This window comes from Ahaetulla prasina, chromosome 8, assembly GCF_028640845.1.
Source record: "Ahaetulla prasina isolate Xishuangbanna chromosome 8, ASM2864084v1, whole genome shotgun sequence".
Lineage (NCBI taxonomy): Eukaryota > Metazoa > Chordata > Lepidosauria > Squamata > Colubridae > Ahaetulla > Ahaetulla prasina.
Window position 1 is genome coordinate 30,932,405 of NC_080546.1, and position 12,813 is coordinate 30,945,217.

At 35.3% G+C, this 12,813-nt stretch overlaps 1 protein-coding gene across 11 annotated transcripts in view; it reads left to right on the plus strand.

Moving 5' to 3' along the window:
- Nucleotides 1-12,813, plus strand: part of ANK2 (ankyrin 2) — a 323,704-nt gene that overhangs the window by 113,582 nt on the left and 197,309 nt on the right. For 6 of the 11 annotated variants that reach the window (XM_058193686.1, XM_058193696.1, XM_058193702.1 and 3 more), the window contains exon 1: nucleotides 1,888-2,029. The exons of the other annotated variants lie outside the window; for them this stretch is intronic. In XM_058193686.1, coding sequence (XP_058049669.1) covers nucleotides 1,946-2,029 — 84 coding nt within the window. In that variant the 5' untranslated portion in view covers nucleotides 1,888-1,945. Of the gene's footprint in view, nucleotides 1-1,887; nucleotides 2,030-12,813 lie in introns of those variants that run through there. 11 annotated transcript variants of the gene reach the window in all.

Genomic DNA, 12,813 nt, shown 5'->3' on the forward strand with positions numbered 1-12,813 from the left:
AGAATTCTATCAGCCTGTGCCCTGCTTCATTTTGTACTCCAAGGCCAAACTTGCTTGTTATTCCGGTTATCTTTTGGCTTCCTACTTTATCATTCCAATCCCCCATGATGATAAGGACATCATTTTTTGGTGTTAATTCTATAAGGTGCTGTAGGGCTTCATAGGACCGGTCAATTTTATCCTCTTCAGCACCAGTGGTTTGGGCATAGACTTGGGCTACTGTGATATTGAATGGTTTGCCTTGAATTCGAACTGAGATCATTCTGTCATTTTGGGGATTGTATCCCAGTATTGCTTTTCCTACTCTTTTATTAATTATGAAGACCATTCCATTTCTTCTGATGGATTCTTGCCTGCAGTAATATACCTGATGGTCATCTGAATTAAATTTACCCATTCCTGTCCATTTTAGTTCACTGATTCCTAAGATGTTGATGTTCAGTCTTGTCATGTCTTGTTTGACCACGTCCAGCTTACCTTGGTTCATGAATCTTACATTCTAGGTTCCTATGGAGAGAAAATCTTTATAGCATCGGACTTTCCTTTCACCACCATATACATCCACAGCTGAGCGTCCTTTCGGCTTTGGCCCAGTTGCTTCATTCTTTCTGGTGCTACTAGTACTAGTCCTCACTCTTCCCCAGTAGCATATTGGACACCTTCCGACCTGAGGAGCTCATCTTCCGGCATCATATCTTTTTTCCTTTTTGTACTGTCTATGGGGTTTTCATGGCAAAGATACTAGAGTGGGTTGCCATTTCCTTCTCCAGTGGATCATGTTTTGTCAGAACTCTCTGCTACGACCTGTCCGTCTTGGGTGTCCCTGCATGGCATAGCTCATAGCTTCATTGAGCTATGCAAGCCCCTTCACTACGACAAGGCAGTAATCCATGAAGGGGTTTGGTCTTCTAATCTGGTCTAATTTGAAGGACTGACATGTTGGGACAGATTGCACTGATTCAGAACTGGGTCAGTATATTTGCTTCTCTGAATACTTAACTTTTTTTTCTTGAAGTAACCAAGATCTGGAGAAATACTACCAAGTTTAAGAAGGGACCAGCGATTGAGTAGAATAGCAGGAGTTACTAGAGCAGCTGTCTTCAAAACCAGCTTCCACTTTTATTTTGGCATAATCTTTCAAAATTTCAAACCAGCTTTTTTGGAAGGTCATCGAAACTGTAATTCCAGTACAACAAATTGGATCAGATGCAGCTTTTCCAGTTATTATTCCTTTGCTAAAACAAAATGAAAAAAAGTACCTAGGAGTAAGAATCTGCTTCCTATATTATTTTAATCTTGGAGGAAGCACAGATTGTAATTACTCAATGTGGGATTTAAAGTACTTAAAAACCAAAATAAAATAATTACTCCAGTCATATACTAATAACATTAAAAAACCATTACACTATACCAGTTCCATTAATACAATACAAATTTTATGTACTAAAAGTTATTTCATGAAAAAAGAAATAAACAGGTATAATAGGGTAAAATATAGCAAACATGTAATTTGTTTTTTAGAAATGAGAGAAGTTGCTATAGTGACCTTAGAGTGTGACAGATTTGTATGAAGGTTTTATCATATTTATCTATATATATTTCTCTCTCTCTCTTTCCCTCTATTGTCATAACACTTGTTTTTCAGTTCCATTCTGGACTCTGTAGATTCAATTCAAACATTTTGTATTGTAAGAGAACCAAGATCCTATGCTAATTGGATAAATCAGGTTTAACAATGCAGTCAGATAAACAGTTGTGGTAGCTGCTACCATAGCAACGTCATCATGTTCATGTCTTCTTCCCTCCCTCCCTTCCTCCTTCCCTCCCTCCTTCCTCCCTCCCACTCTACCCCCTCCTCCTATCCAGTAAGTGACATATTTGCTGATAGTCTGTATGTTTGCAAGGGTTTAATGGCACAGCTCTTTGCTCTGAAGAAGGATTCAAAATGATGAATGAGGATGCAGCTCAGAAGAGTGATGGAGGGGAGAAGTATAATGGAAATAATCAGAGGAAGAAAAGACCCAAGAAGGTAAGGTAGATGGGAAAAGCAAGATGTGTGATGGAAGAGTCAGGCAGTAGGAGTGGTCTGAAGTCTTAAAGACGAAGGTGTAGGCTCTAGCAGCCCTTCAACCTTTGTATTTTCAAATCATTAGTGATTTTCATGTTGTGTAAAACATGGTTATGTTTCTGGTGGATGGTCCTGTGTGATATTTTGCAAAAAGAAAGCAGTAACAGCATTGTAATCATTAAAGGCATTATGGCGGGTAGAAGTCTCTGGTGTGTAAAGGCTGTAGTAGCGGTTTGTTGTCATTGCTGATAAATAGCTAATTTGCTGATAAAGAATACAGATTTTGAGTATTGCTAAATGTTAAACAATACAAACATTAATCCCAATTTGCAGTGAACAAAAGGGGCTTTTAAAAAATACATTGCTGCCTGTTTCTTCAATTACTATTGTTATGCCTTGCAGTCTCAGTTTTGTGGTATCATGCTCTGTGTTTTTAAGAAGATAATACCGTTGTTTTGGAGAATACTGTGAATGAATGGTTAGGCATGACACCTTGCTTTTTCTGGATTTGACAGCAGGTATTTTCTTATCTTTTGAGATTTATTTCAAATATGCTTAATCAGACGGGTGAAAAACTACAGAAAGCTAAATAATTATTCCCTTTTTAAAAAAAAATATGCCTGTAACTAAATGCTGGTGATAGTAGGCTACTACAATACATGGCCACACCCAGCTTTCAGCCAGTATCTCTACGGAAAAGAGTGCATTTATTAAAAGATTTTCAGGCTATAAGTAGAGATACATTTTTACTCAGAAACAATTGCATTATATTTGGTGAGACTGATTTCTAGATATTTCTGAGTATGATTGTATCCATGGTATTATTAAATTAATCTTTACACAGCTTCATCTGCCCTTACATTGAGTTATTTTTAAACCTGTTTCATCTACATGATTACATTTATTGGTGTGTAAACATATATTGCAAAAATGAAAATTAACTTCAGAATAAATATAAGGTTGCATGCTGTCTGTTACCACATATCTTCCTACAGGAGTAGTTATAATGAAACTCCATAGATATATCTTGAAGATGCTTGGTTTTGGTAGAGACTATATAATCCAAAGGGAGAAAATGCAGCAAATAATTACTATTACATCTTGCAGTCATTTGTTTCATGTTTTGTAGAATTGACACAATGCTGTAACATAGATTTCCAAAATATAAACCTCTGTATTAAATAGGAACTTAAGAAGAACTCAGTACATCAGGATATAAGAAAAACAAACTTGTCAAAACCCTTGAAAATGGGAAGATGGATTTTTCCATGCTTATGTATCAACTTCCTAAATTTAAATAGACATTTAAATATAAATTATAGAAAGAATCCTTTTTACTCCAACAGAAGAAAACAAAAGTACAAAAGATATGGTGACCCCACCTTGCTGAATAGTGAGAATTATTGTAGTATACCATAGAATTATTGATTTTCATACCTAAGCAAAATGTATTTATCTCACATTATTACAAATTATAGGTTTACTCTTTACAAAAACTAGGATCCAATTTAATTTAAAGTACATTTAAAGTACATTAGTAATCCCAACATCAATGAAAATATCTATTAATGATCCAAGTGGGATTTACTATATTAAATAGGTGGTTTTTTTTTCATTATCACTCCTGATAATTTTAGGCATACAACTTTGCCATTGGTATTTTAATATCAGTCAGTTCAAAGGTGCTAACAAAGTGTATTCCTTAGCTGTATATGTAAATGCCTGGGTATATTTCAGAAGATACACTCTATATTATTTATATATCATGATTGGTCACATACTCAACCAGATGTTCAGATTAGACTTGGCATTTTTATTCACCAGGCATTTGGGATAGGCAGGTGTTGTTTGATGATGTTAAAGTTATTATCACAGGAGGTAAGCTGTTCTAGGTAAAGTGCCCTTTGCAATTGATTTATGGTGATTTTGTCAATCATGATGGTGATCAAGTGGTGCTCCAGATGTTTGGGATTGTACCCAAGAAGACTATTATTACTGGTAATACCTTTCCTTTCCTTACCTTTCTTTTCCACAATCATTCTACTTCTGCTTGCAAGTTATTGTATTTCGTAATTGTCTCCAATTCTTTTTCTCTTGGTTTCTGTTGCCTCCAAGTATTACAGTATACACTATCCAGACTATTTTGTCTTTTTTAAATCAATAATTGTTAAACCTTGCCTGTTTGCATTCTAAAGTTTCAGACCACTTTAAGCTTTTTCATTTTCTATTACTTTGTGTATTTTGTAGTCCCATCAGTTCTTGCTTATAGGCAAGTGGCATTTCTTGCAGATACTTCAGTGCCTCTGTAACTTCTGCCATGTTGTTGTTTGTAGTCAGTCTCTGATTTTAAGAAGCTGACTAGAGGGTTCACTCACTGCTTTCTTCAGCTCCTTTACAGAGGCATAATTTGCTGTATGTTCTTAATTCTGGCCTTGTATGCATTTGATTTTAAGGCTTGGTCTTGTGCAGCCAGAACTGATTCCTCTGTTTTTTCAATTTTCCTGCTTTTATTTATTGCCAGATCTTGTTGTTATCTGCTTTGGCTGCTGCTTCTTTTTTTGTACTGGCTATGCAATACTTTGCCTTGTCATTTTCTATTATTCCTTTGGTCTTTTTTTTTTTAAACCTGTTTCATCTACATGATTACATTTATTGGTGTGTAAACATATATTGCAAAAATGAAAATTAACTTCAGAATAAATATAAGGTTGCATGCTGTCTGTTACCACATATCTTCCTACAGGAGTAGTTATAATGAAACTCCATAGATATATCTTGAAGATGCTTGGTTTTGGTAGAGACTATATAATCCAAAGGGAGAAAATGCAGCAAATAATTACTATTACATCTTGCAGTCATTTGTTTCATGTTTTGTAGAATTGACACAATGCTGTAACATAGATTTCCAAAATATAAACCTCTGTATTAAATAGGAACTTAAGAAGAACTCAGTACATCAGGATATAAGAAAAACAAACTTGTCAAAACCCTTGAAAATGGGAAGATGGATTTTTCCATGCTTATGTATCAACTTCCTAAATTTAAATAGACATTTAAATATAAATTATAGAAAGAATCCTTTTTACTCCAACAGAAGAAAACAAAAGTACAAAAGATATGGTGACCCCACCTTGCTGAATAGTGAGGATTATTGTAGTATACCATAGAATTATTGATTTTCATACCTAAGCAAAATGTATTTATCTCACATTATTACAAATTATAGGTTTACTCTTTACAAAAACTAGGATCCAATTTAATTTAAAGTACATTTAAAGTACATTAGTAATCCCAACATCAATGAAAATATCTATTAATGATCCAAGTGGGATTTACTATATTAAATAGGTGGTTTTTTTTTCATTATCACTCCTGATAATTTTAGGCATACAACTTTGCCATTGGTATTTTAATATCAGTCAGTTCAAAGGTGCTAACAAAGTGTATTCCTTAGCTGTATATGTAAATGCCTGGGTATATTTCAGAAGATACACTCTATATTATTTATATATCATGATTGGTCACATACTCAACCAGATGTTCAGATTAGACTTGGCATTTTTATTCACCAGGCATTTGGGATAGGCAGGTGTTGTTTGATGATGTTAAAGTTATTATCACAGGAGGTAAGCTGTTCTAGGTAAAGTGCCCTTTGCAATTGATTTATGGTGATTTTGTTAATCATGATGGTGATCAAGTGGTGCTCCAGATGTTTGGGATTGTACCCAAGAAGACTATTATTACTGGTAATACCTTTCCTTTCCTTACCTTTCTTTTCCACAATCATTCTACTTCTGCTTGCAAGTTATTGTATTTCGTAATTGTCTCCAATTCTTTTTCTCTTGGTTTCTGTTGCCTCCAAGTATTACAGTATACACTATCCAGACTATTTTGTCTTTTTTAAATCAATAATTGTTAAACCTTGCCTGTTTGCATTCTAAAGTTTCAGACCACTTTAAGCTTTTTCATTTTCTATTACTTTGTGTATTTTGTCAGTTCTTGCTTATAGGCAAGTGGCATTTCTTGCAGATACTTCAGTGCCTCTGTAACTTCTGCCATGTTGTTGTTTGTAGTCAGTCTCTGATTTTAAGAAGCTGACTAGAGGGTTCACTCACTGCTTTCTTCAGCTCCTTTACAGAGGCATAATTTGCTGTATGTTCTTAATTCTGGCCTTGTATGCATTTGATTTTAAGGCTTGGTCTTGTGCAGCCAGAACTGATTCCTCTGTTTTTTCAATTTTCCTGCTTTTATTTATTGCCAGATCTTGTTGTTATCTGCTTTGGCTGCTGCTTCTTTTTTTGTACTGGCTATGCAATACTTTGCCTTGTCATTTTCTATTATTCCTTTGGTCTTTTTTTTTTTTGTAAACCAGTTTCATCTCTTGAGTATTCAGTAAGCCTTCATGGTGTAACTAGCTCAGTGCATCTTCTTCAGCATCCTTCAGATTATTATTGTTTAAATTTATTGGCCACTCAACTGCATTGGACTCTGCATTGTATTGTAATTATTGTAAAAGTTATTCCATTTGTATATACAACATACATGAAAAGGGTGGGGTTTCAAACCATACAATTATGGATGCTATCTTGACTTTTTTTGACTGCCTTGAAGACACCCCAGTGGCATTCCAAGAAAGGAGGGAGAAAGAAATATAAGGCAGTCACTCTTCTCAGCTCAACTCACCTCATAGAGTTGTTGTGACCTACTCCTGGTTTCTGCCCTCTCTAACCAAGCTGATATTTCATTTGCAATTTCAGGGTAACAATAGTGTTAACTATTATCTTTTTCAGCCCTGTTTAAAACTGTGGCCACATACCCTGAACTGTTTTGTAAGAATGTCCTGGCAAACAGTTATAGACAGTACCTATTCACACACTCACACAATGTTTAAAAGTGAGTAAGGTCTTGTATGAAAGATGCTCCACAATATGAAAGAGTACAATCCTATATGCTGCTAAAGTATAGGTATCATAGAGTTTAGGCAGGTTTGGGGTAAACAAACTGGAGTTCAAGAAGCAAACAGGATTCAGGAACATGAGAGTGCAAAGCCAAAGTTTGCTGCAGTTGTTGCTAATGAAAAATCTGGTTTTATTTGTTATTTGTATCCCATCTTGGTTGCTTTGGACATTGGCAATTTCATTTCTTGAAATGTTGGTGCAGAGCATCTCTGCAGCACTCTTTGGAGCTACCTTTGTGTTTTCAGGAGGGTATATCTGATTTCCAGACAGAGACTGTTGTATATTATGGCCATGTTCATACAAACAGTACTTCCTGGCTTTGGCTTCTTTCTACATGTGAAAGTGTGGAAGCACCAAGAGTTTCTTGTGGGATGAATGCACCAAATGGAACGTTTCAAGCTGGAAAAAGCAGTCCTGACAATAACTTAATCCCAGGCAGCACCCACACAACCTGTTTTCACCCTCCCTGCTGTGTAACTTATAATAATGCTTACTATTACCACCACCATTGTCTGTTGCCTTCCTCATGCAGGCATCATCAAGTTCTATGCAATAATTATTTTTAACTGTTCTTTCTCGTTGCCTTTCAGTCCATTCAGAAGCTCACTAAGATGGTTTTCTGGGTAGGCAGTCCCTGTAGCAAGAACCTTCCCCTGTCTTTGCTCCAGATCTAATGCCATTTGCAGTCCTGTTAATAATGATAACTACTGTACCATATACTTAACTTGTCATTTTGCATGACACACAACCAAGTAATGGTAATATCTACCACAGAACACTACCTCCAACTCTGATTTTAAATCGACTGTTCCACACATAATTTTTTGAAGAAGTCCATTTAGAAAATTCTTGCCTGAATTCATAGTTTATGGTTAAAAACTAAGTCATTTGGGTTTGGATGTAAGAAGCAGTTTATAAGAGGTAACTTCAAATCCATCCAAATGTCCTAATGAATAGTGTAATATTTATAAGATTTACTAATGAAGTTGTGTAACCTTTTTTTAAAAAAATATGTTTGTTGTTCTGTGAAATAGATTTCACTAGGAATGGTTACTTGGATACATGTAGCTATTGTGGACAGTTTTGTCCATAATAGCTACATGTGATCATTTTGTTCTTTACATTTGAATATTAAAATGTATCTTCAAATATGCTGTAAGACTGATTTAAGTGATAAATTCATGCTATTTAAGTAACTGTATTTATGTGACTATAGCAGCCCATTAGAACTTATGGCAACTTAACATTAGAGTAAAATATGAACGTAATATTTGGGAAACCTTATAAACACACTTATTGGAAATACAACAGTATTTAGCATAGCTCTGATTCAAACGAATTGACTTTGAAACAATAAAGAAAGATGACTGATGAATTGGCAATTCCATTAAGTTTTAAACAGTTTACTCCAGTTGATAACACTGTGGTGACTGCCAGTGAGTGAGAATGCAAGCAAAGATTAGAAACACATTCTGTTCCTACTCCAAATGTCACCACTTCATCAGAGACATAATACTTCAGTTAGAGAACACAGATCTTCTATTCAGCATCATGAATAGAAGACCATCAGGATATTTTATGGGAAATATAATGTCCATTTCTTCAGTACAGGGATTGGTTGCACTTGGAACAGCTCTAGGAAATTTGAAAGCCTGATGGTTTTCAAAAGGAAAGTTTCCCATGCAGAAAAGGTCAATAGATAATACTGTTGTCTATTTTTTAGCTACATAAGTTGGACAGGTTTCTTCTCCAGAAAGAAAGATATTAGGGATCATTTGCAATGGCAGTCCTAAGTCTTTTCCCAGTGCTGAATTGAAGTACTATCCACCCGTTCTTGAGCTTGCAGAAAACAATACTAGCAGGAGATGCGTTGTTCTTAATTAATTAATAATTAGAAAAATAGAATAAAATGTTTTCCAAAGCCTAAATAAATTCAGCACTTATACAACTATTACTGTTTTTTCTACAATTACTGTTTTGCATTTTAGAAATGTAGACAGAGGTTTTATTTAGCCTACTTCTTTAAATAAATAATAACTGTAAAAAAATACTGCTTGGTTTTATAGAACTAGAACTCAGGGACTTTCATGCCTTTTGCTTCTTTGTGTTGTGTCCTTTGTACTTCAAAAACAAACGAACAAACCTGATGTTGGAATGTTTTGCAATGTTACAGGATATGAGTGCAGCTAATAAAATTGGAGGTTGTTAAAATGCACTTTTATCTGCTTATATTTTCTACATTCATATTATTGTAGGTTAATTATTGTGCCAAAAAAGGTATATGAAGGTGAATCTGATTTGATTTTAGTTAAGCTTAATCAAAAGCAAGCAGATTTCTTCTGGGAACTCCTGAGCCCATCAAGAGAACGATGAGAAAATTACCCAGTTTCAATAAAGCAACGAGAGGTTAACTGCCTCATTTAAATGTTCATCTAAATACATTTTGTGGCACAATTGAATATCAGAATTTTAAGGGCAGAATTCTTGTGTCTTGTGTATGTTCTGAAGGTGAAGGCAATGAATTATTTATTGAGAATACCATTAAATCATGTTCTTCTGGGAAGGCTTGATTCTTCTCATTGATTTCTTAAGAAGAATAGGTTACTTCTTTTTTTTAGCAACTATAGCAATTGTGTGAAGTTTCTTTGATGCCATTATCTTCATTTTTAAAAAGTTTCTGAGTTCCTTAAATGTTTTGCTTGTGAAAGAAAGAAAGAAAGACAGACAGACAGCCTTAAAGTACAAAATTTGCTTACTTAACTGTTTGTTGTACGAAATGCCCAATAATACAAGTTATTGGGTGGATTAAAAAGTTACTAAAACATTTTAATGCCTCATTCCATCCCAACCTCAGAATCATTTAATTAATGCAAATTTGTTTCATCAGCTGCATATAGGGAAAAAGTTATAATTAGTTATAGGTGTCTTTTGATAATCACAGTGATGCCAAAATTTTGAAAAATGTATCATGATGTAATGATGAAAGCTCCACTTTTTAATATTTGTGTTACAGTATTGAGGTAAAGTTGTGGTGCATGTTTTGTTACTGTCCTCCTTGTTCCCATTGTTGTTCTTCTCAAGAGTATCTAGGCAGTAGTTTTCCATTTTCCTTTTTCCATAAATGTTGTAAAATAGAATTGTACTATTTAATCTAGATAAATATGTATCAAGATTTATTAAGAATCAACAATAGTTTTCATAGGTTCTACTGAATACATGAGTTCTAAGCAGGCTAGAAGGTTGAGACCATATCTGCTGGCATCATCTATTTTTCTCTGTGAACATCTCACGATCGGTGTAAGCCAGGGAGGAGTTGTGTTGAGTCTCATAGGGTCATATATTTTGTGATTATCAGGTGTTGTGGTTGATTGTAGCCTTGTTCAAGGAAGTATATACATAGTGACCCTCCAAATTTCCTTCCTGGATATGAGGATGAGCAAAGGGAGAGATACAAAGATAACATGAGTCTTATTTAATGTGCATAGACCTCTATTCTTCCATCCTGTACTAGCCTCTCTGTAGATAATTCTATTAACAACTTAGTAATTAAATTGTTGTAAAGCTGGATTTACTTATGTAGAGTTATCTAAAATTTAAACACTTAAAACGGAATTAAAATTTTGCACTATTGATATCACATGATACGTTTCAGTCCCTTAATATTAAATAATCAACAATTGTCTCAAGCATTAGAAAAGAATATTAAAAATGTGAATATATGAAATTTAGATCCTAATAAAATTGTACTTACCTTTAAATATTTAGTTGGCAAAGATTCATAAATTTCCACATATTCTGATTTCGCTGTGAAATTCAGACCTAGGGAATCAGTGACATTAGGTAATACATTAACTGTCTCAGGCTTCCAAAACAGGCTCATTTATCATAAGAGACTCTCTCTTATATATCAGACAAAGAACTTTTCTGAGTGCTGAATCACTATTAAAAGAAGCCTCCAGTTTATCGTCACCAGTGATACTGCATAAGACACCTACATTTTATTGAACGTGCTATTAAAAATGATAGTGGTGTTTGTGTGTCAGAAATGAAAACGATTTGGATCCAATTCATTTATAATGGAACCTCATATTGCCATTACTTATTATGTAGCATGGATCACAAATTTCTAAAATGGAATCTCATCATCATGCCTTTAAAACCCTGCCAAAATCAACATTGGAGAGGAGAAGTTTTATTTTTTGAAAACTATGTTCTTAGGGTAGTCCAAGTATATTTTCTCACCTCTGCAACCTCTGCAGTCCAGTTTTTGGACAGATATATTCCTCAAACAACATTCAGATCTGACTTGGCCATGGAAAACAAACTGAGCCAGCTGGCTGGTAGAAAAGATCATTAGTTTTCTGCTGTTAGAAACAGGAAACCATTGCTTTTGAAAAGAGTGACTGTGAAGAAGAGAATTTGTCTTCTTTGCCAGTGATTCTGTAGGAAATCAATGGTTTCTTACAATGGGAAACCATCAATACACCAGAATGGCTCTGGGGTTGTGGCATTAATTCTCACTCCTTTTTCTCCCTTCCCATCACTTCTGCTTGGAAGGAGGATGGGGCAGTGGACATATGTTTTTTTTCCTTGACTCCAAATACTGATCCAGTATGTGGCTTTTTAGGATTATTTTCTTACAAACATGCAAACTCACACCTCTGCCAGAGTTGTGCTTCCTATGCACACAAAGAACAGTGAGAACTGGAAGCCTGGATTCTGACAGTTCACCCTCTCTGAATTAATGAGCAGTATCTCAACTGACAATGGCACTGCATTTACCTTTTCTTCCCTCTGTGACAAAGAGTCCCTTCCTCCATTGTAACCCAGGCCTCATAGGCTGCAACGTTTCACCAACTATAGAGGTGTATTGTTTCCTACATATTCAGCTGCACTCATTTTGTCCAAACACATTTAATTGTGGAATTATATATTATGTACACAAGTGCACATGGTGGAAAGTTTTTGTTAGCCTTTGTATATTTTTAATGCCTTTTTTGTTGCTTTTTTTTAAAAACAATAAGTGGAACCACATTAGCAATTTCTTGTCCTCTGTATCAGGGGTCTCCAACTTTGGAAACATTAAGACTTGTCTGGACTTCAACTCTCAGAATTCTGGGAGTTGAAGTCCACAAGACTTAAAGTTACTAAGGTTGGAGACCCCTGCTCTGTATTATTACTGCATCTGTTGTGGTGCTTGCTTCTGCATGAAGACGAAATTAAATAATGCTATTGATTATATACCAATGAATGTTCCTGAAAGGCATAACAGCCCAGGAGTCCCTATTGCTTAGCATCTCTTAATCTATAAATAAAGGACTGATGCAGAGAGCTCCTTAGCACAGGGGTCTCCAACCTTGGCAACTTTAAGACTTTTGGACTTCAACTCCCAGAATTCCTTAGCCAGCAAAGGAGTTGAAGTCCACAAGTCTTAAAGTTGTCAAGGTTGGAGACCCCTGCCTTAGCAAGTATCTGTCCCAGGGACAACCCAATCAGTGGGACTAAATGTCTCTTGCTGGTGGAGATGTTTCATCACATTCGGCTGTAAAATACATAGAGTGTTTAAAAATTCCTTTATGAATCCAAACCAAAGCTAATTGGTTCTACTAGTTCCTTATAGACTGCTCCAGAGGTGGGTTTCAGCAGGTTCTGAACAGTTCTAGAGAACTGCTCTAGAGAACGGTAGCAGAAATTTTGAGTAGTTCGGACAACCGGTAGCAAAAATTCTTACTGGCCCCGCCCCCATCTATTCTCTGCCTCTGGAGTCCCAGCTGATCGGGAGGAAAT